The sequence below is a fragment of the Urocampus carinirostris genome, chromosome 8 (genome assembly GCF_059441175.1).
Source record: "Urocampus carinirostris isolate Australia breed hairy pipefish chromosome 8, RoL_Ucar_1.0, whole genome shotgun sequence".
NCBI classification, from domain to species: domain Eukaryota; kingdom Metazoa; phylum Chordata; class Actinopteri; order Syngnathiformes; family Syngnathidae; genus Urocampus; species Urocampus carinirostris.
This window is the reverse complement of record NC_142356.1, coordinates 10085041-10110129: the sequence shown is the minus strand read 5'-3', so window position 1 is coordinate 10110129 and position 25089 is coordinate 10085041. Positions and strand designations below refer to the sequence as shown.

The following is a 25089-nucleotide window of genomic DNA, read 5'->3' as shown; positions in this document are numbered from 1 at the left end:
CACTAGTGTGCCCCGGCCTACTGGTTGAAAAACACTGCCTCGAGGTATGAAAGCAAACCTAATAATCCCGGAACAGTAAATTCTATAATGCACTGATTTCTCACAAAGAGACAAAAAACATGCTCATGACAACACACAATACAATAAACATATTTTACTATACAATTACTGTACAGGTTTCAGGTGGAAAAATGTAGAAAGCAGTTTTTGAAATACTCTTTGTTTCCGACCTGGTTTAAGATGAATAAAATCCCTTTAAAAATCACCACACTTCTTTACAAAGACAATTCCCCAAGCAACCGGCGATCTCAACTATAAACACATGCTTGGTAATAACAACACACACCACCAGACAACTTGAATACAAAAGTCTAAGACAATTCAGAGAAACACACAAAAAAAAAAGGAAATTAACTAATAAATAAAAGCAAGCGTCTCACTTCTGTACAAGAATAACTTGAATATCAATGTACAAAACCTGTAGAAACAGTTGTAGCTTAAACGGCTGTCGCTAACATTTTAGTGTTGACTGTTGTAGAAACGCAGTCAGGTTTTTTTTTTTTTTTTTTTTTTTTTTTTAAAGGAAACAAAAATCAGGATGTGCAAAAATATACAGTATGACATTTCCTCTTGAAGTCACCATCCTCGTCTTGGCACTCCAACCCAAGGCCGGGTTTTACCTGCTCAACGTGTGGCGGGTTCATTTCAAACCCAATGACACCTGCACCAAAAGTTAAAAACTGAAGAAACACCTTTCTGCTGGAATATGGGCGTGGATACGTTTCACTCGTGTGACATAATTAAAACAATTTCCCGTACAAAAACTGCTGATAATCCCCACGAATATAACAACACCACATTAAAAAATTAGATATCAAAATGAGAAATTACAAAAATGTATCAAGCGAGTCACGTTTTCTTGGGATTTTCTCAGAAAATGAACCCATTTTGTTTCTCTAAATCCAAGTTTGAGCAGAATATTTCATTGGAGGAGCAATAACACAGTTTTACAATAATTTAAGATTTTATCTGATTATATTTTACACAAAGTTGATGTATTTTATTTTTTGTTAGTGATTAGTGTTGGTGAGTGGAGAGGCGTTGTAAAAGGATAGTGGGATGTTTAGACGCGTTCTAAGGGATGGGCAGGGCACCTCTATGATGCTGTAGGGGTAAACCAGTGAAAGATGTCGGGCCCTGCTGTTGAACAGAAGAGTGTGTTGTGTTGTGGCCCCTTTCTCGTGTCCCGTTTCATCTAGAGGGACGAAAAAATGACCAACTTGGGCCAAAGTGCTAAACTTGTTTGGGCATTTGGGTTGGCCATGGTCCAAAACTTTGTGTGCGTTTTTTGCTACCTTTTCCCTATTTATATTTTCTTTGTTTTTGTATGTGTATGTCTTGCTGTCGGTCACCCTTCTCGAGGGATATGACCAGGGTATTTAGATAGATAGATTAGCGCAAAGGGCTAGCGGTTTGATATGTATCTCAAACTTGTTATTACCATGTCGTCACTTAATTTTATAAACGGGTTGCATTATTAAAAGTAGGACTCAACCTCTATCTGTCTTGCAATGAGGGAATTATAGAAAAGTTTAGGGAGAATTGTTCATGTATTTAAAGACTGATTTCTCGTGCTGGTTAGAAATTAATTTCCCAAGAAAATCGCAATGATTCATCACTGGTGAGCCATTTTAAGAGCAGGAAAAACATTTTTTGGGGGGAGAAACGCATTTCTGACAAGATAGGGCTGAAATACAAAGTATTTTAGATTCTCGCTTGTGTTTATGAAGTCTGTTCCACAAACACAATGCTCTCGCAGAACGTTTGATGCCACATTTATGATGTCTCTTGACTATCATGCACTTCAAAATGTCTTAAAAAATAATCATATGCTCATCAATTCTGGAAGAGCCTTTCAAATGTGTTTTTTTATCACTTGTAATCAAGATTTGCAGGAAGAATTTTCTTTAAGGCCAAGATGAGAAATTATTTTTTGTCAGTGAGCCCCTTTAAAAAAAAAAGCCATTTTTTATCTCGCTAGGAACGCTGGGACGGCAGTTTGGGAAATACAGATCTACAATACAAATTACTTGTCATTTTTACACCTTTGAGGAAAACTTGATAAATGCAATATTTCATACCAGGAACAGATTTTTTTTTTCCCCATTTTCCCAATGAAATCTTAAAATCATAGTACAGTATACTGAGCACTCCCGAATGCTACAACCCATTTACTGCTTTGACAAACAAGTGACTTTGGTTTGGCTGAGATGATATAAAGCAGTGGTCGGCAACCACCGAGTCGCAAACAGGTACCCGGACTGCACGGAAAGATTGTTTTACTGAGACTGCGACGTTTCAAAATGAACTTTGAGGTGGTACCTTTCAATTAAAATCAGCGTGGTTCGCACGGGCAGGAACGATTGCCTGTCGGCCGCTGCGACCGTCACATCGAAAACAAGGATTACCGTTTGCCGACGATGCGGTAAGGGATGAATCAAACCGAACTTTTGCGTTTATGCCCCATCAGCTCTGGAAAAACGTTTGGTAAAGGAGTTGGAGGATACAAGAACGGGACAAAAAGACCACGTAACAGCGACCAACTTTTCGCGGGATTGGTTAATTCAGGGAGTTTATATTTTCTATTACACGGTAAATGGATTGACGTGACAATTTGCGTTATGTCTTACAGTTGTGATTGGATTGTGGTGTATTTGCACTCCTATCTCAAATTTCAGATGTCCAAGATTGACCTCCTTGTGTGGGGTTGCATGTTCTCCCCGAGCCCTCTGGAACTGGTTTCCTCCCACGTTCCGAAAACATAGCTGGCCTGGCGTTCCCGCTACAGTCGTCAGGATGTGAATGTGATTTTTGTGTGATGTTTACAAGGACATCTAGCGGTAAATGTTCTACATGACTACACGGCGATTTTACGCTCATTATTCTGACCCGCCAAAAAGTGAGGGCGTTGAAAATTTTTGTGTGCGTTTTTACGCATGCACACACAAACCCCCAAACTTAGAAAACTTTATACATTTGTGTGTCTGTCCACCGAGGAAAAGGGGTAATTGATCATCATCTTTCACAGGCAGCAGGTAGGTTACCCTAGAAACAAAAATTGCGGATGATGCGCCAATTGTGCACAACGTTAATAATGCTATTATTATAAATGTAATAATTGTTATTATTTTATTTAAAAAAACTGTTTAATGCCACCCTCGGGCCGGGCTATGAACATATTGTCAGACAATGAACCAGTCTATGGTACGGGTAAGGTTGCCGACCACTGGTCTAAATGACATTTGATCCCCCCCACCCCACTCCGTGTAACGAAAGTCCCCACCAAGCCACGGTGAAATTTAATTAGAAAGCCCCTGATGAACTGTGCAGCCCTTATCAGTCCAGTCTTGAAGCTGAAGTTCTAGTAGACAGAGGTAAGATCTTAAGCCCAAGCCTGACCTGAATCTCAGCCCGGTTTGTGCCCAAAATGTCAATCATTATGATCGGGTCGGGCTGATCTTCTTATTTGCGAAACAAAAAACATTTATTGAATAAAAAAATACTAAAAAAATAAATCTAACGTATGCCCTTACGGACCATACATTGTTCTGTCACTCTGTCCCTCTTTCTCGAAGTGCTACGCTAGATTCTTATGGACGTAGTGCTCTTATGTTTTAGGGCCACATTTTCAACCCATCAAAATAGAAGATGGCCTTAAAATGTTTCCATCAAAAACATGTCAATGACGGAAAATTGTCGGCTAACGTACCCTTTGCAGACACAGATGCATAAAATATATGAATGTTCATACGGACCTGGTTAACTTTAATTTCGTTAAAAAAAAAAAAAAAAAAAAAAAAAAGACATGCTTTAATTTGTTATCGTGTATCCCTTCTCCTTACGAATACTGGCATATAAAATATGAAATCTCGGTTTGCAAGTCAATTTAATTGGTCGGGCTCGGGCTAGGTCAGGTAGGGCTAAAAAATTCTAGGGCCAATCTTACCTCTGCTAATACATGACCACAAACGTCAGAAGCGAGCACAAGTGAGGTCTTGCCGTGTTTGGCAAAACACAAGTCGAGGTCCGAAGAAGGTCGTCGTTGATTGTACTGCTGCTGACCGTGGACTTCAGACCTTTCAAGTTGTAATACTGATTTGGTGTTAGCTCTAGATTTTTTATGTGTGGGAATTAGAGTGTGCTTTGCTGGCGATTGTGTTGCGAAGCTTCATTGGGACGCTGAGGTGAATCCTTCTGGCAGGGCTCCATTGTGACGGCCACGCCCACGCCGCTACGTCCCGATGTCATGTGCGTTACCTCCGACCAAGTGTCCTTCTCGGGGTCATAACATTCCACGCTGTCCAGGAACGTGCTGCCGTCGTAACCGCCTGTCACATATTCATTCATTTCATTTAGTTTGTGTTCATGGATTGTTGAACTCATTAACTGCAGGGCTTCTAAATTGAAACAAGGAGGATGTTTATTGCTGAGGACTCATACTGCCATTGGTGGAAATAAATGTACAAGTAAATAAAAACTACAAATACAGTTTATATAAATAAACACCCTCCCCCCAAAAAAACATGTAATATATTAATATATAAATTAAAAGCGATGTATTAATTTGTTTATGCATTTTGTCATCTATTCATTTTGTTGTGTATTTTGCCATTTTTTCTTTTGATATTTATTAACATGTATGTTTTTTTCGTCTATGTTGTCATTTATTTTGTCACATATTTTGTCTTTTTTTTGTCCAATATTTATTTTGTTATTTATTGTTTTCTGTATTTTGTCATGCATTTTGTCATGTAATGTGTCACGTATTTTATTAATTGCGTATTTTGTCATTTATTTTTATGCAAAAACTGTATTGTGACAATAACAGAAAACAACAAAAACACAAACCACTAAAAAGATGCCTCCCAAAAATAAATACTGCAACAAAACACATGACAAAATAAATTAAGAAAATAGCTAGCAAAATAAATACACAACAAAAAGCATACATAAATTAATAAATTCCATAATCCATGTCATGTCCAGGGTGTGCCAAAAATGTATACGGTTTGACTTTAAATAGACAATAGAATTATTTCTAATTCATCTTTGTTTACTTGAGTATGAATAATGCAAAACACTTGTGTAAAAACCAAAAAAGAAAAAAAAAAGTTTGAAAACATTCTAGAAATTAAAAATAATGCTGAAATGTAAATATGTGTGTGAGCATCTGTGTTAAACCCTTTGCAGTCCAGCTTTATTTTCTCATTTCAGTTTTCAGATCATTTTTCTAGTAGAGATGTAAGCCCAGTATCCAACATTTTTACTCCAAAATCAAAACGGGAATTGAGAAAAAGGATGATGTAGACCAGTGATTTTCAACCACTGTGCCGCGACACACTAGTGTCGCCGTGAGAGATCGTCAGGTGTGCCGTGAGAAATTATCCAATGTCACTTTTTAATATTTTATATAACATTTATGAATCATTTTCTGCAAATATGTCATTGTCAAGTGTATGTGCTGTAAAAACAGGGGGTATTATAAATTATATTGTAATGAAACATACTATTCAGTGTCATTTTATAACATTTTTGGTTAGTGTTGTGCCGCAAAATTTTTCCAATGTAAAAAACCGTGCCATGGCTCAAAAAAGGTTGTAAAACACTGATGTAAACTACAGGACACTCTGTATTTAGGTAATATGTGATGTATTTATTTGTTCATTTAATGGCATATAGTTGTAGGTATTCCTTTATTTAAAAAATTCTACTTATGGCATGATCCTCCATATAGTGCCAACTTTGCCTCTAAGTGAAAAATCTTGCTCCTCACCTAAAACATAGACGCGTCCGTGCAAAGCAGTGACTCCCAGAGCACTGCGTCGGTGCCTCATAGAGGCAACAAAGCTCCATGAATCCGTTTCCACATTGTAGCGCTCCACTGTGTTTAGCTGGTTAGTGCCGTCATAGCCGCCCATGACAAAGATGTGATTGCCCAGAGCGCAAACACCTATGAAGAAGGAAAATGTTGCCTCATTCTACTCAATTTTGGACAAAATCTGCAAACGTGCTGTACATTAACAACCATAAGACGCACAAAAAAAAGTCTCACAGAAGAACATGGAAACCAAGCAGCGGCGAGAGAATTAAAGATTAATGAATCGACCGTTCACAAGTGGAGGAAGCTGAAAACCAACTGACATTTTTTTTTATCTCTTGGTTTCGTGCTAAACCAGAGCCAAACTCAGTTTTGCTTTCGCTGTATTTCCAAATGTGCCCACTTGTATGCTTGTTGTAAGACGGCTGCAGCAAGGGGCACCCGCGCCCTTTAATGTGTATGTGTTAAATACAATAATGTGTTAAATACCATAATAGAACCAGCTACAGAATTTACACCTTCAAACACGGTGCCCTGTATTTTAATGAAAATTCAGTAGGTTTGGTACTTACCAGCTCCAGAACGCATTGTGTTCATTGAAGCCATGGTCTTCCACTCATCCCTCTCTGGATTATAGCACTCGCCCGAACTGAGCCGACTGGTGCCGTCAAAGCCGCCTACGGCATACAGTAGCCTGTGGATAACAGCCACCCCCACCCCGATACGTCGCGTCAACATGGGGGCCACCAGCTGCCACTGGTCCTTTTCTGGATCATACCTGCAGAAAGGAGAAAAAGTGATGATGCCGAGGATAAAGTGTTTTCTAGTAAATCTAATAAAAGGTCATCCTTTGTTTAATCCATAACTCTCACTGACTACCAAATCAGAGGCATAGTTTTGGCATGGACAAAGCAATATTGTGTGAGGAATCAAAACATGTGCGATATCACCACCAATGCCAAAACCAAACCTACGCCCTTGTACCGAATCGATGCAAATTGTTGCTTCAATACCAATTCATAAATTATATTATCAGTCTTCATTTACAAATTTAATCTGAAACAAAACTTGTTCTCTCACAATTACAGAACAAAAAGCTCAGGGAATCAAAAAAAAACAAATATTTTATTCCATATTTTGCAGCCATTACAAAACTCAGCAGCACGCTTGCTTACGGTGACCGGGGGGAGGGATTATTTTACACCTGTTTTAAAATTGCTACAATGGATCCCTGTGCATTCCAGGATCAATTTAAGGTGCTTTTTACTAGTTTTTAAATATCTCAGTGGTCTTTAGGCCATCATATCTGTGTGATTTGCTTTTATTATATCAGCGCTCGCTGTCCCGGAGGTCCTCTGGCAGCAGCTTGTTGACTGTTAGTGGAGTGAGGACAATGGTGAATCAGGATTCAGCCACTTTGGTCCTCACCTAAGGAATAGTCTGCCAGGGCACATCAGGTCTGCAGGTACCCTTGATATTTTTAAGAGGAGACTCACTTTTTATTTATTACGGATGGTAATTGATCATTTTTATTTAGTTTTTTTAGTCTGTGCCTTGCCTTAATGATCTTATATCTCTATTATTTATTTTGTTTTTATTGTATTTTTAACGATTGTCCGTACATTATGTGTTTTGGGTTGTCGGGTGGAGAGGGGAGTAAGGACTTTAATGTCTTGTTGTATGCTGAATTCTTTTTTAAAGGATTTGTTTTGCCTGAAAAATGCTTTACAATCAAATTTGATTTGATATTTCGAAGTGACTCATCTGGAAGAGGCAAAAAATACAGAACTTTCTTGTCACTACCAATTATATTCATAAATTCACATTGAGCAAAAGAGTTCAGCCAAGCAAAACAAGCAAGACTTCTATATGAGGGGTCACTGGGAGATACTTTTAAAAAATATTATATATATATATATATATATTATTAGCGCAGCAGTGTCCAACGTTGTGACCCTTAAGGACTGCTGAGGTGCCCGCGGTCCATTTCTGACAAAAGTTCACCAGTGCTGGGTTGTTGTTATTTTCTGGTAAAATGATTTTTTTTTTAACTTCCAATAATTAACATAGTAATAACATACTAACTACATAGTAATTATTTTTTTTATTTTTTTTAAATGCATATCAAAATAGATTAGGAATCATATTTCCTAGAATTTTCCAATGATGCATCATTGGTGAGCTATTTTCAGAACTGGTCTGCAGGCTACTCAAGTGCTCATAGGGCCCTACCAGGTTGGTGACCCCTGCTATATCAATGTGGTTTAATTACCTGGAGGAAAAAGAACACATCTCAGTTGCAGTATTTCTGACTTGAGACTTTTGATGGGGAGGCAAAATAAATATTTGGATTCATGTAAACTGTCATGTGCAATCTTTTGAGCTTGGCTATTAGAATTTGTTGATCTGAAAAGTAAGTCTGCTCAAGACACAAGTAGTAGCAGTCGGCATTGAATTTCTTGCCGTGGGATCATTGATATCATAAATAAAGACATACTGTATATGCAATGTTCCTCACCTTTCCACACTATTGTGATGAATGCACCCGTGCGATCCACCCACTGCGTAGATCATGCAGTCAATGACACCTACGCCGATTCGGTTTCTGGGCACGCTCATGGGCGCGCACGGTAACCAGCAGTTATTCATAGGGTTGTAGCAGTCCAGTGAATTAGAGTCCATGTTGCCGTCGGGGGCGTTGTTTCTCCCGCCCACGGCGTAAAAAAGTCCACTGATGACACAAGCTGCGAGGCCGCTGCGGGGCACCTGCAGGTCTGCCAGCCTGATCCACGCTCCTGAACCGGGATTGTACGCCTCAAGAAAGCTGAGAGACTGCTGGAAGTAGCCCCCTGCTGTGTAGATAAGCTGTGGTACCTTGGGGGTTCGGCAAGAATTGACTTTGGTGGACCTGTGGAGCGTGAGGTCCTGGAAGATTTGCGCAAGATAGTCCTTACACGAGGGGTCCCAATCGAGAGACTGTAGTTGTGCCTGCAGGAAGTTGGGGGTGAGGGAATGGCAGCGGACGGCGTGGAGTAAGGCCTGGACATACGGGCGCCGGTTTTCTCGGTCGTAGCGCACCCAGGCCTCGCACGCACGGAAGACTTCAGACTCGCAGCGGACGTTGAGCTCGTCTCTGCTGATGAGACTTACCAACTGGCAGTGGGACAGGTTAAAAAACTCCTCCTGGGTTGCTACCTGAAAAGAGGATGTTTAAACAATACACACTATTATTCCCCACAAAATAGAGTTTTATTTTTATTTAGAGCAGTGGTGTCAACATTTTAGCTCAGGGGCCATATGTTAGAAAAAAAACATTTTTATGGAGGCCAGCCGAGTAAATGAATGGCAAAAAAGTGTGCCTTATCTGGAGGGCAAAATTGAATTTGGTTTATTTAACTCAGGGAAACTCAAACAGAAAGAAAAAAAAGGCAAACACCTAGTAAGATGATTGTTTAAATTAGAAATAACTTTTTTTTTTTTTTTAAATGTTTGCCTGACTATGTTGAATTCACTGTTAGATTACATATCTATTATAGACATAGACTAAAGCTTCTTTGAACTTTTGCAAAGACACCCAGGTGCTATTTTTTGGTTTTCATTTTGTATTTTTCCTATTGCCTCAAACGGCTCAACATGACTTAAAACATTTAATATTGACAGGTTTAGAAAATTGTTACTCATGAATATTTGAGGGACAATTTAGATTTGGATGCCAAGAGATACTTTTTTTACTGATGAGCACAAAGGGCTCGCAATTTGATATGCATTTTTAAAATAAATTAGAATGTAATTACTATGTCCTTATTATGTTATTATAATGTTATCAGGTGTATGTATTATAAGTAGGGTCAGAATGGGCCCACTCAACCACTAAACCCCTTGTATATGGGCACTATTCTACATAATAGGCAAATTAAAAAAAATATGGAAGAATTGATCATGTATTTCACGTGAAGGATTTCACATGCCAAAAAAAATCGCAATGACCCATTGCTCATGACCTATTTTAAGAACCGGTCTGCAGGCCACTCTTTTCTTTTTTTTCTCTATTGTTGCCCCCTTTTCTAAGTCATTACGTGTATAATGTTACATAAAAGTTGGTTATGCGTGGATTAAATGAACAAAAACAACTTGAAGAGCCGCTTGGGACCCGAAAGACTCAGCTCTTTTTAGTGACCGGAGTCCTAAAAAAGTAAAAAAATATTGCCAGAAATCCCATCTCTAAAAGTAAATTCGGGGTTTTATCTAGCGTTTATTTTTCTTGCACTGCAAGTATAGGATAAATCTGTTACTGGTGAGGTGCAATAAATATTACACGGTTATCCAACACAGAGGTTCTCAAATGGGGGTATGCATACCCCTAGGGGTACGTGGAGGAACAGTAGAGGGTACGGGAAGCTTTTCAAAAAACTCATCTAAGTCAGTAGACTTATCCTAATAATAAGTCTTGAGAAAAACTTTTATAAAAAGTTTGATCAAAATGTATATTCAGTAGTTTCAATCTTTTAAAATAAAACTGTCCCCCCCACACCAAGTTAGTTTGACCCAACGACACACTCATCAACGACCTGCCATAACACTGTAACTATGGACAATGGCTAAAGCGCAGCAGCCATGCTGCTGAAAGTACGGATGGACAAGTGAAGAAGACAAAACCAGAGTCGACTAAGTCCAGAAAGTACATGGAAGAATAGGTTTTAATGGGGTTTACGTCCACCAGCTCTGACCCAACTTTTGGTGAGTTGGCTAATGCGAGCATGAAGCTGGCACACCTCCAGCAGTAGGACCCCAAAAAATTGATGTCACGTTGGTAAGCACCAGAGTTCTTGAGGAGAAAACTTTCTAACTTCAAATCAATGCGAAAAGCCTCAACTACATCAGCCAAAGCCCTGGAGGCTTCTTACGAGGTGTCTTTTCTTGTTGCTAAAGCGAAAAAAAACCGTAGTGCTCCCCAGGCTGTTTGTAAGATTCATTGACACAGACGACCTCTACGAACACATTCAAAGAAATGAAGGGGTGAACAACCGGAAAGGACATTTTAATGTCGTTAGCACGTTTTTCACCAGAAACAATCAGCTGGAAATCCTGCAGCAGCGTCTGCAGAGTTGCGGCTATATAAATGACGGGCAGCGCGAAAAGGCTCAGAGCACGGATTAAAAAAAGAAAATCCCGACATGAAGTGAACGCACTGTGTGATAGAAGCGCCAGCGTCAAATAAAATTAACCCTGTGTTGCACAATGTTTTAAACGACACCATTAAAGTTATAAACTTTATTAAGTCAAGGTCACTTAACGCACGTTTGTTTCGCAGCCTCTGTGAAAATACGGGAGCTGAACACGCAGAAATGCTCCTCCATACTGAAGTGCGCTGGCGGTCCTGTGGAAGAGGACTGAGCAGGCTGTTTGAGTTGCGAGCTGAAGTGCACACCTTCCTGACAGAGCATGGATCTTCTCATGCCACCATGTTTGAGAACATGGACTGGCTTGCAAAGATTTGCCATCTGGCAGATATTTTCAGGAAACTAAATGAACCAAACATGTCTTTGCAGGGCAAGGACACAAGCATCCTGTACCTATATGACAAGGTGGGTGGTCTACTGAAGAAAGCAGAGATGTGGAAAAGGGCATGTGATGAGGAGGATTTCACCTGCGTTCCTCAAATGGATGTGTTTCTAATGTGGATGTGCCAACAGCTCCGGTGAAGTTAGTCATAGAGGGACATTAGGCTAACTTGATCAGTGGTTTTGACTCCTACTTTACTGACATGGATGAGAAATCTGTGCAGCTGGATTGGGTGAGAAACCCATTTCTCTTGTTTGAAGCAAAGAGAAGCAAGCTTCCTGTCACTCAACAGGAAAAACTGATGGAAGTAGCATCTGACTGTGTCCTGCAGATGAAGTTTGGTGCATCCACTCTCACACAGTTTTGGCTGTGTGTGAGGCTGGAGGACCCTGAGCTGGGACAGAAAGCTTTGGAGCAGCTGCTCCAGTTTGCATCCACATATTTATATGAGGCCTCCTCCTCAGCAATGATGCTGACCAAAAAAAGCAATGAAACAGACTGCCTGGAGAAGAGCTTGATCACTAAATTTGCCTCCTTGCTACCAAAAATGACAAAGATCCTCAGTGAGATGCAAGTTCATATTTCTGATTGAAATGTATTGATTACATTTTTCCCTGTTCATAAGTCAGTGCCTGTTACATGCTGTTCAACCCAAGTCAAATTTTCAATGCAAAGGGATTCACATGCAATCTTTTTTTTTATCCTTAAACTGTTAACTTTAAAGATTTTCCCACAAGTAATAATCATTTTTTAAGTTAATATATTCTGTAAACTAAATACTATTTGTTTATAAAACAATTATAGATTTATTCCTGTGAACAGGTTTTCGTAATCTATGTATATATTTTTATTTTATTTATTGTTAGCAGCATTTTGCAAATTTGAGTTTTGACTGTTTTTATGTCTTCTGGTGGTCACTATCTTCTGTTATTCCTTTTGGTCTGTACATTCAATGTTTGACATACGAATGGTTTTTTTTTTCGGTTCACTGTTGTTTGGCTTGAATAAATCTGACTTTAAAAGCACTGCATCTCATTTTTCTTCCAAAAATGTTTTGCTCGTGCCAGGGGGTACTTGACTTAAAATATATTTCACTGAAGAAAAGTTTGAGAACCATTGCTGTAACACAACTACCTGTGTGTTCTCTATTGAACTGAATAAAAAAATACTACTCGGAAAATTTCAATTTTTTTGACATTCAACAATTTCTTTTTAAAGTAATGAAAAGAGTTACTTTTTCTGGTAACTAAATACTTTTACTATAAAGTAATTCAAGTCGACTCATTTAATTGTTTAGCCCTCAATCAAAAAAAATTCTCAAAGGACTTAAAAGGACACAATTACACCTCCCCCCGATTTTTATTTTAAAAGTAATTCAGTTACTTTTTGAAAGAAGTAGTAACTATAACTAATTAGTTTTTTAAATTAATGTGCCCAACATTGGTAATGATGTGAATTGTACTTTCACCTCATCTAATGAATGTACCTGGCTAAAATTCATGTAGATGTATTCTCTGGCTTTCTGGTGGAGCTCGGTGCAGCCAATCTGCTCAGCGAAAGTGGCAATCCCAATAGCGTTGCTGGGATCAAGTTGCTGGACCAGGAAGTCGCAGCAGGCCTTGACAACACTATCTATCTGGTACATGACGGCGCCGTTCATTACGTGGATTACGCACTTCTCTCCCACAGAGATACTGGCAGTGTAGGCAAACTCAATCAGGCGGTTCATCACCTATGAAAGCGGGAAGAGAAAAAAAACGCTTTTAAGAAAGTGCGTATTGACTCAGCAAACAGGATATGATTAAAAGTTCAAAAACGGTTCTAAAATTATATACTCAAGCACATGCTCGATTTCAAGCCAGAAGGGGAAATCCCAGCCTCTCAATGATTAACCTTCGGTGCACAATGTGTGTGCTCATTATTCGATTGGCACCAAAGGGTACCAATTATTCCGCTGGCGCCATTGTAAAACTTTTATTAACTGTTTAAGCAGTGGTGTCAGTAACACGTCCAGTTTTGGTTGTCTATGAAATTGGTTGCAATGCATCAAAACAAATCATTAATCCGCCAAATTTGTCTCACCTTGGGGTGGATTCCTTCGATGGGGACCAGCTCCATGCCGCACTCCTTCAGGCCGTTGGTGAACATGGCCCTGAAGACGGGTGAAGACGATGCGAGTACCACCTTATGCGCCACAAAATCCACAGCTTCCAGGTCTTGGTACCGAACGCGCAGCGTCACGTCGCAAAGCTGGCGTTCCAAACGCAACTCGTTCATGATGGTGAAGGCGGCTGCCGTGTGGCTCTCAAGCGTGTAGCTGAAAACGCGGTGGCCGTTGCGCGTGGACGGAGTCACCAGCGCTTTGCATTCTGTCAGGCACTCTGACATTTCCCTCCTTGTCTCCTCCTCAGTTTCTCGCACAAGAAACCTTTGACGGCATCATGGCACCACTGGGCAAGTGCGGGTAAAATGAAGTGTTTCCTGTGGTTTGGCTGCCTTTGTGTCAAATTTAGGCAGATGTAATGACTCTCCTTTTGAGTTCAGTGGCTGTGTCGAACTTTGTGACTCATTGGGACGTTACAGACAACCTCCTGGCGGCTTGGACTGCTTTGGAATTCAGTTTAACCATAATCAAACTTGAAAAGTTCATTGACAACAGAAAAAAAATAAAATAAAATCACACGGCTCAAAAGGAAGTACTTCAGACGGATTCTTCCATCAAAGTATCTTTGCAAACAAGTTCTTTAAATCTGATGGAAAAAGAGACCGTAGTCCAATACTTGCAAGATGAAGGTCTGTTCCTTCTTGACAGCCCATTTAACCGGTTTGGTGGAATGTTCAATCACCACACCGAAAACCAATGATAACGAAAAATAATCATCCAAAAAAAAAAAAAGACTAAAGAATGATTTTCACTCACAGGCAGAAGATTAAAAAAGCAGGAGTTGTGTCCAAAGAAGTCTTTATGAAATGGATGTCCATGAGAGGCTGTTCAGTAGATTTTTTGTTGAATCCAAGTACAAAGATTTTTTTGGAACAGGAAACGTTTGACTAGACTACTACCTGAAAAAAAGAGCATACAAATGGAGGAACATCAGATACTCAATGTACTTAACAGTGTTAAAATACACTTGGTATGTACAGTAGCGACAAACATCAATTAAATTCTATCATTCCCTTATTACAGTAAAAGCCAAGAGCAGGAGTTTTTTTGACTCGCAGAGCCATAAACACAAAATATTTTGATTTTATTTTGGGAAAGAGCCACACTATATATTTTGAGACAAAATTCAACAAAACCGCTTAACCCACTCTCCAGACAAAAGCTTATTCGTCAGGACATTTTAATTCCCTGTGTGACATTTGATGATTTGATAACATTTTTTGAAATAAGAATAATGCCAGAGCCTGTGTCCCAAATATATCACTTGAAACTTGTCTCCATCCCGCAATTACTCATTGAGGCTCATTTTGATGTAGATTTTTTTCATTATTAATGGGTTCAAAACAAGGTGCTAGCAGTTTAAAAATAAATAAATAAATAAATTAAAAAAATCTGCTCCTTGCATAGCTCCACAATCCCTAATACTCACCCATTAAAATTGCTCTGGGTGCTCTCCGAGTGTTTTGCCATATTTACAGTTTATGTTGATTTGTTGACATGACGAAAGATTGCATGGCAGCAATTTTGTCTCTGAGCCATATCTACCTATGAAAAGAGCCACATATGGCTCGCGAGCCATTGGTTCCCGACCCATGGCCTACAGGATCTAGCAAATGTACGTATCTATATCTGCGCTTGTCATTCTGAAAGTGAATTTAAATGTAATCAAAACTTCCCTCTTATTGTGACGCCCACACCACTTGAATTCATCAAACACAGATAAGCTCCTTTGACAGAAATGTGACACATACGCGATAGTAAGTAAAGTTTTTTTCCATCAATAAAATACAAAAATGAGATAGAAAAAAAATGACAAAGGTGGTAATGCTAAGAGTTTTTCAATTTGTCATCAACTTGGCGTGGATTAAAAACAGACTCTGCTTGCAAGTTACGATCGGTACAGTCAACTGGCAACACAACATGAACCGAAAATGCACACAAAAATGTTATCAATAAGAACTATATAGTATAACAAAAATACAGTGTAAACAATATTTTGTTTCAACCCTCTTTTTGCACCCAGTAAAATATGACCACAAGACAACAAACATGTGTAACTCAGCTGACAGCATTATTTATCACTTTGAGACCAATGCAATTCAAACAGTGTCTAATCATGTTGGATTTTTTTTTCCAAACTTCGCTTACCAAACAGGAAATCCAGAATTAAATATGAAAAACTAAAGATTGTGTTGTCTTTTCCCCATCTGTTGCGCAGAGTAGTAAAACAATAGTAGACTGAATGCAGCCTACCACTACAGTATACACTTTTAAAACAGCTTAATAAACCACGCACTATAATGTCTAATATATGCAGGCATGCTTCAGAAGCTAAAAAACTGGGTGTGACAGAAATGAAGTATCACCATGACTCAGTCTTTCGGTTTTTTCTTGTGTTGAACTATGAAAATGACTGGCTCATTACAGATGCAAGGTAACCAGTTTGAAGTGACAAATGTAATTTGCGTGGTGACATTACTATGGATTCTGGCCCTTCTTAAACCAACAAATAATCTGTAAAACGCACAATTAAAAAGGCAATATGACCGGAGTTTGTTGAACAGACCCAATATTAAAACATCCTATTCTTGCAAAAAGTATTGTAGTTTTATTCGGAATGTGTTCAAATCCCACTCCTGAGAGTTCAGTCAGCCGAGCATGAGGCTGAATCACAAGGTTGTGTGTTTAAACATCAGCTTTTGGGGAACTGCTTCGGTTAATTGTCGTTCAGGTACCAAAAGAACAATAATAATAAAAAAAATCTCTGGTTTGAATCTCCTTGCCAATGCATTTGCAACCTAGCTCGAACAAGAAATTAAATCAAACAAATGCCCTCAAAGGTCAAAATGCATTCTGAATTAAGCAGTCACATTCACAATGATAATAAATATTTCGCTTCTGTTATGTAACATTTTGCAAACATCTCTTTTACGTTCCAAAAGGTTTCATAAGTTTAAAGCTTTAATTTACCATGGTGCGGTTTGGCTTGTTCAGAACATTTATTCAATAATAGCGCAAACCCTTGTATGTGATCTCACAATACATTATATGCGCAACAAGGTGGGTTGATACAGTTTGAATTAATCCAGAATAGTAAAAGTAGTTGAAGGGCCGCCACCAACGATTAATTTCATAATCGAGGAATCGGTCGATTATTTTTTCAAATAATGAATCGGATTTCTTAAGGACATCTCGAATATTGAAGTTTTGGATGTATAGAGAAATGATACGCAAAACATTCTGTAATACAAAACAATAAAAAAACAAGTGTTTGCCACAAAAATACATAGAAATGTATGATATGCACCCGATACTTTTTTACCTACCATCTAATCCAAAGACCATATTATATTTGGACTGATCATACAAAGCGATAAAGAGCTATACATATCAATTTATATGTATAATATCTTTTTGTATCCACAAAAATATTTTATAAATGTAAATAAATCCATTTTTTAAAATGGTGTCAACAAATTTGATTTTTGTGTTAACTTTTGAAATATGATCTGAAAATGATATATGCTCAAGAATTTGCCCATTGGGTTCAGTTAAACGTGTTATTATTATTACCATCATTATTATTTTAAACTTTATTTTCACTTACCTATTTTCTGATTTTTTTTTTCTTTATTTCTGCAGCACCGTCTGTTCCTTTGGAAATTGTTAACTTTGTTTCATGATGAAACTGTCAAACAGTACAAAGTTGAAACTTCCATGCCAAATTTTGTTTGTAAAATATACAATGTTCAATATTTAGGATTTTAAAAATACCACAAATCCCAGAGTCACAACGGAATGGTGAGCATTCTTATTTGCATTGATTTACGTAGTTGGTGGCTCATAAATCACTTGATACAACAAATCCATGATATACTTAGTTGTGAACGCTTTTAATCATCAATTTTAATCGATTAGATCAATTAGTTGTTGCAGCCCTGGACAAAATATGAGGGAGTATAATCTAATAATGTGTGAAAGTCTTCTGCATTCATTCAATAAAAAGTAATATTACTGTGCGACTACAGGTGAGAAAAAAATGAGCAAATAATATAGTACAATACATAGTTTGTGGTCCTAAGTCTTTTGTAAAATGCACTCACTTGTCATGGGGTTCACAATGGGAGATCTGACGACACCATGGTAGCCTTGAGGCTTTTCCTGTTGGTTTGGATATTTGAACAATAATAAAGCTACGATTAAAACCGTATGAATATGGACGACTAAAGCATTTAAGAGTTTCTACCTTTTATTTTTTGATCATGTCACTTTAATTTGATGCCAGAATGCCACCATTTTCCATGATGTGTTTATTTTCAAATTAGATCCAGATTTCAAAGTTTCTTTGGATTTATGTACGAATCTCAACAATAAAATGCCAGGCTAATTTTCTGTAAGAGGAATTTTAATAAGAGGCTGATGTAGTTATCATTTTTACAGTCATAAAAAGGGAAACCTAACCGCAAAGTGGCCAATTAATTATAGTAGACATTCCCGTCTTTGTATTACCCGGAGTACAAGTCGCTCCGGATTTTACAGTAAGTCAGAAAATGCATAATTAAGAAAGAAAAACACATATTTCGCCACAACACAGTGGGGTTGAAATTATAAACACAGCCCTAGTGTGTCTCCTTGCGGTTTAGTGTGAAAATAACACGTGAAATGGTAGACCCCAGGGGTCTGGAACCTATGGCCCACGAGCCATATAACGCTCACAATAGGGGAGCACGATTAACCGAAATCTAAATCAATATTGCAATGTAACATAGTGTGATTGTGTAATTGCAAAGCGCCGCTGTTTGAGCCTTGTTTGAGCAGACAGAAACCCTAACAAATCATCCTCAGAAGAGGGCGCTGTTTTCTTAATAAAGCACGTCAATATGATTAACCCTCGTGTTGTCTTCATTTTAAAAAACACTTTTGGTACTTTTTTATGCAGCTTACATAAAAATGTGAATGAAAACAAAATTTCCATTTTTTGATTTTACTGTTCGGACCAATCTAGAAAAGGAACATTTAAAGTTAAATATTGTTATCAAGGTGGACTTTAACAACACAGTGGCATTTCATTTTGACCTGAGCACAACATGAGGTTTAAGTACTCATTTAAAAAAAACAAAAAAAAAGTTAGCACAGAAAATGAATTTTCCTTTCGAAAATCGCATTGAAATTGCAATACTGGTCTAAAATAAATAAATTTTTAAAAAAATTAAAAATTAAAAAATAAAAATAAATCGCAGTCAGGTTTTTTTCCCCCTAAAATCCTTAAGCCCAAGCTCACAAGGCATATATGACTCTTTTCATGAGTACGTATGGCTCGGAGAAAAGGTTGATTCAATGCAAACTTTTTCCCATGTCATCCAAATATGCATGTAGCCTATTGTAGTGCAGGCAAATCCGAAATAATTATTATTAGCATTATTATTATTATTATTATTGTGATAATCAGGGCTGCAACAACAAATCGATAAAATTGATGATTAAACGCGTCGGCAACTATTTACTTAGATTTGTTATGTTGCGCAATTTATGAGCCACTAAGTACGTTAATAAATGCAAATAAGTGCAATAGATCTCGTTGTGAAGTTGTAGTATCACTTTGTCCACGAGAAGGCGCCATAAGACAGTTTTTATGAAAATATCTTAATTCTTAAAAAATCATTTATTACTGAATATTGCATCATTACCAACAAGATTGGCATAAAACAACCAAACACTAAAAAGTTAACAAAGGACCTGATAGTGCTGCAGAGATACAGTGAAAAAGAACATGAATTAATATATAAAGAAAAGAAAAATAATAATGATGACGTGTTTATCTCAACACGACGGGCAGCATTTTAAGCATATTGTATATTATGTGCACATTGGGAAGGTTGATTATATTCAAAGATTTAACCCAAAAAACAAATTCAAGTTTTAAAAGGGGGTTCAGATTTTTGTTGTTGTTGGCAGATAAAAAAAAATTCTAAACATGAAAATTTCTTACACTTTCTACGTTTTTTGCTGTAATAAATCTAGATGTAATATGATCTTTGGATAAAGTGGTAGGAAAAGAGTATCTTACATATTTGCAGGTGTATAGCATACATTTGCATGTATTTTTATATATTGTGAAGTTATTTGACAAACACTTGTTTTTTTATTGTTTTATATTGCAGAATATTCTGTTGTGCCATCTGTCCCAAACTTCAATGTTTGAAAAAAAGGAGGAAATTAAAAAGGTTTAAAAAAAAAAAAAAAAAAAAAAAAAAAAAAAAAAAAATCAGATTCATCATTCGATTCAGCCGTAATTATTATTCTTCCCGATCGCATATCGTGGAGAGTGGGTGGCAGCAGTGCACAGTTTTGTCTAGCCTGGCGGCTCTTTGGTCGTTCTGTCCACTAAAAACTGAACTGCGATCCATTGGCAGTGCTTTTTTTGCCATTACTGTATTATCGCACATAGGTCTATGCCCATCTCCACCTCCGTGCTCGCAGTGAAGCGTTACGCAATCTTCGTCAAACTTCCTTGGGAGGAGACATTGTTTCTCTTTAGCCCATCTCTGTTCGCCTGCGTCCTTATCCGGGTTAACTATTTTTTCCCCGTCGGGTCACATGAGGACCCACTCCACTTTATTTCTACACTTCATACTCAATGCTGTGTGCCATATGCAATGTGTGGAGGCTAAACGTAAACAAAACACTCTGCCAAAGCAATGAGAGCTCCACTGCCTCCCTAGCGTATTGAAAGTGCAATTGCACTTCATTCTGTGAAAGTTATTAAAAACATAAATAAAAATAAAAAATAAATACATTCCAAAGTCAAACATGCCCGCACCCCTGTTGACAAAGCCTCAATATCACAGAATCACTGCATTATCCCCAGTCTGACAATTACTTGAGATTGGGTGCCGAGAGAGCAAATTTGTGTCATGAGGGGAAGTTCTTTTTCTTTCCCATTCTTTAAGCCATTATCCCTGGTTGACTATTGTTGCGAGAGGGTTCTGGCAGAGCGCGGTTTGAAAATTGGGGGAGGCTACTTCACAGATTTTCATATATGGCCGGAGGTTTAAGTCCCCATTAACAACGATAAATGAAAAGACTACAATGATTCTATAAATAGTTGTCAATAAAATTGATAATTACTTAGATGCAAATTAATCGTTGCGGCTGTACACATAAATATGCAGTGATTGAACTACAAATTTCTGAAAGTAAGTGAGCAAAGAAAGTTTTAAATGATTGTAATGGTGTCCAACGGATTATTAAAGTATAAAAATATTTTACAATTAAATTGATAAGTGCTCTGCTACCGATTTATCGCTGTACCTCTACACAAGACAGTGATCGGACAAATCATTGACTGTAAATAAGGAAATACATTTTGAAATATTGTATTTATTCATGTATACTGTGCACTTGTGTATAACGCACACCCCCATTTTTTCAAATTTAAAATCAATCACAAATTTTGTTTCACTTTCTCATTTTGAACTAAGCATTGTAAGTGGCAAATAATGAATATGTGCGGCCATGATCAAAATCATTTGATGACGTAAACTATGAATACAACAACAACAAAATTTACAATGTACTTATTGAATGTCCTCTGATTCATCATCAGACACACGCTAAAGTTGTTTCCTTCATCCTCATTCTTGCATTTATTTATATCTTTCAGGACGACTACCTGTTTTCCAGGGTTCCTTCAGCTTAAGGCAAGATGAAGAAGACTTTTTATGCCCTTAGAAAGCACATTTAAGACCAAGTCGACAATAAAACCACAATTGAAGTAAACAAAAACAACAAATATTTATGACACACAATACATCATGCCTTGTACACAATACCTGGCAGAGCTTTTAGCCATGGCAAAAAATGTTCTCATTACAAGTACAGTTTTCCATGGTACAAAGTAAACATCTCTGTCCAAAGTTAATAAGTGTTTTCTAGACCTAAGACATGCTCTGAAAGTCCCGACTGAAGCTACATCTCCGTTTTGATAGTTCCATTATTGTGGTCACGCATTTTGCCACGAAAGTATATTGATGAATTATTTACAAAATAATTCTAAAAAATAAATGTAACTAAATCTTTCTAGTTCAAACAAGTATAAAATCTTATTTATGTGTTCACATTTTAAAGACTTCTTAAAATTGGATTTAAGATTTCCATAGTGCAGTTTGGCTTGCTCAGAACATTTGTTCAAAAAAAGTGCAAACCCTTATACCTGTATGTGATCTCGCAATACATTATATGCGCAACATGGTGGGTTGATACAGTTTGAATTAATCCAGAATAGTAAGAGCAGTTGAAGGGCCGCCACAAACGATTAATTTCATAATCGACGAATCGGTCGATTATTTTTTTTCAAATAATGAATCAGATTTCTTAAGGCCATTTTGAATATTGAAGTTTTGGACGGATAGAAAAATAGTGCACGAAACCAAAAAATATTCTGTAAGATTTCCAATGAAGGACTTATTTTAACAATAATGAATTCAATGCCTTTTTTAGGCTTTAAGGATCTGCGGGATCCCTGGTTTTCTCATGTGATTAAAATCGAATTTTCACACGTCATCCATATCACGCACTCATGGCTGCAACCCGGGCTCGATTCCTGTTGCATCCATCCATCCATCCATCTGTATCGCTTATCCTCAGTAGGGTCGCGGGGGTGCTGGAGCCCATCCCAATTATCTTCGGGCAGTGGGCAGGAGACACCCTGAACTGGTCGCCAGCCAGTCGAAAGGCACACAGGGACAGACAATTCGCTCGCTCATTCACACCTAGGGACAATTTGGACCAGCCAATTAAGCTGACATGCATGTTTTTGGAATGTGGGAGGAAACTCCACACAGGAAGGTTGGTAGCTGTGCCGCACACTGCTCCGCCGTGCTGCCCCCGTTGCATCCAATGTTTTGCAATTGTGGTGAGCGATATTTTTCGACTGATCAATCATTGTACAAAGATGGTAAAATACTACCGTAAAACCTCATTTTTGTTGGTGATAGAAAGGAGTGGAGAGGTGTTGTGAAAGGATAGTGGGATTGTGGACGCGTTCTTAAGGATGGGCACCCATATGATGCGGCATGGGTAAACCAGCGAAAGCTGCCGTGCCCTGCTGTTGAACAAAAGTGTGTGTTGTGTCACCCTGACCCGAGTGACATGGCCGCTTTCTGGTGTCCCATTTCATCTGGAGGGATGAAAGCATGACCAACTTAGGTGCCGAGGTGCCTAACTTGTTTGGGTGTTTGGGCAATTGGGTTGGCCATAGTCCAAAATATTTTTTGTGTGTTTTTTTGCTATTTTTTCCCCTTTTATTTTCTTTGTTATTTTATGTGTTTGTCTTGCTGTCGGTCACCCCTCTTGAAGGATATGACCAAGGTAGATAGATAGATAGATAAAACCTCATGTATTATCCAACCCCCGCCAAAAAGAGCCTTGGTCACGGAGACAGAATTCAAAAAGTACCTAACTGATTATTGACCTATAAAATAGTTGACAATTTCATTAATAATCGCTTAGATGCAATTTTTTTGTTGCAACTCTACACGCGACCGTGCAGTGATTAGACTTGAAATCGCTGACAGTAAACCAGCAAAAGGACGTCACGCCATTAAACCGAAGTGATCGCTGGCATGATGGCAAGGAGTTATTGGGTGACTCATCCAGAACTCTTCACACTGGAACTGAATGTACCAAAACATGACCCACAAGTGTAGCCATGTCTTACATCATCAATTTACACGGAATAGGACTGCGGCGAAACCACTACGAACCATTCAGTATGATTGTATTAACCGCTCTCAACCACATGCAGCCATCGCAGTTTATTTCGCTTGTTAACACTACCGGTTACCTATGGAAAATAAAAACAGAGAAAATGTGATATTTGATGAGTGTTTGTGAAGCGTTCTGGGGAAACAACAGTAAAAAAAATGGTCTGTGTTCATTTTAATGAAAGTGAAAGAGCTACCTTCTGACAATAACAACATACTTTAGCTAGCGGCATCGAACGGCTTTTAAAACAAATACACGAAACCACATACAATTAGCCGTGTTTAGGTAGTTCAAACAACCGCTCGCTTTTGGTATAATAAAGTTAAACTTGAGCTGAAATGTGACAGAAGAGAATATACTTACGTCTCGTCCCCGAGTTCCTCCATGATAAACTGTGCGCCACATAAGAAGGGGTGAAGTGGGAGGAGTTAAGGGGGGGGGGACTGAGCGAAGCGGTAACTCACCATGACTAAGCATTGTGTCAGGGCCTCCCCTTCCCCTTCACAATAAGAGTGCACTCGCCGTGTCCTCAGTTGACATAAGCTAGCGCTCAATGGCGTCAAGTCAATGAGTGCTTTTATTGAGAAGGTACGGTGTCAGCGTGAAAGTAGCTTGGACAGCTGCCAGTTCACGCAAACTCACCAAATAGAAATACAGTGGGACCTCGCTACTTCGCGGTTCCACGTCCGCGGGTTCAGAGCTTCACGGGTCTAAAAAATAATAATAATTAAATAAAATATATGTATATATATTTTTTATTTATTTATATTTTAGCATTTTTGAAGGGACGTCGCTAATTTGTGGTTCCATGTTCGTGGGTTCAGAGCTTCGCAGGTCTAAAAAATAACAATAAAATTAAATAATTTAAATTTTTATTTTATTTATTTATTTTTTTAAAGCATTTTTGAAGGGGCTTCGCTACTTTGCGGATTTTCACTTTCCGCGGGTGGTTTTGGTCCCCATTAACTGCGATAACCGAGGGATTACTGTTCAACATGGCAACCGCTACAGTTTCAGACAAGAAATATATTATTTCATAATTATTTACAATAATTTTCTTCACATGGACAGACGTGGCTTGGATAACATTTTGTTTATTACTTTAATATGGAAATTAAAAAAATATAAATAATTTTTAGAACAGGCAGCACGGCAGCGCAGTGGTTAGCGCATGTGTGGCACAGTTCTGAGGTCATGTATCCTGTGTGGAGTTTGCATGTTCTACCCGTGCTTGCGTCGGTTTCCTCCGGGCACTCCGTTTTACTCCCATATTCCAAAAACATGCATGTCAGGTTAATTGGGCGGTCGAATTGTCCTTAGGTTTGAATGAGCAAGCGTGTTGTCTGTCTCTGTAGGCCCTGTGACTGGCTGGTAACCAGTTCAGGTTGTGTGTGTGTGAATGGGTAAGTGTGAAGCACATTGTAAAGCGCTTTGAGAGGTCTTCATTGACTTGAAAAGTGCTATATGATTGCAGACCACTTAGTCTCAGGAGGTTATATACTCCCTTTTGATTTTTAGCTTTCATTTTCAGTTGCACTTTACACTACAGTACCATCTAGTGATCAATTGTTTCACAATGCTCCTTTAAAGATTAGCTTTTTTTCTATCCAAATCTGTCACGGATCAGACAGTCGAGGACCACAATTGCGTCACGTTAAGAAAGTTTATTTAGGGATGGGGGAAACGGGAGAGAGGGTCTTGGAGTGAAAAGAAATCTTGA

General features: G+C 38.3%; 2 protein-coding genes across 2 annotated transcripts; one reads left to right on the top strand and one right to left on the bottom strand.

Moving 5' to 3' along the window:
• Positions 1 to 139: 139 nt before the first annotated feature.
• keap1b (kelch-like ECH-associated protein 1b) lies at positions 140 to 23780 on the bottom strand. The gene is made up of 7 exons (XM_088341570.1): positions 23733 to 23780; positions 13523 to 14503; positions 12927 to 13172; positions 8397 to 9073; positions 6451 to 6656; positions 5834 to 6010; positions 140 to 4388 (listed from the first exon to the last, which is right to left on the bottom strand). The coding sequence occupies exons 2-7, from the start codon at positions 13826 to 13828 to the stop codon at positions 4192 to 4194; spliced, it is 1809 nt and encodes a 602-aa protein (XP_088197696.1). The 5' UTR covers positions 13829 to 14503; positions 23733 to 23780; the 3' UTR covers positions 140 to 4191.
• Positions 11053 to 12347, top strand: LOC148360675 (SCAN domain-containing protein 3-like). The gene is given in 3 exon segments (XM_088342887.1): positions 11053 to 11057; positions 11190 to 11467; positions 11515 to 12347. Coding segments are annotated over 3 exon segments (801 nt in total). The 3' UTR covers positions 12033 to 12347.
• Positions 23781 to 25089: the final 1309 nt, after the last annotated feature.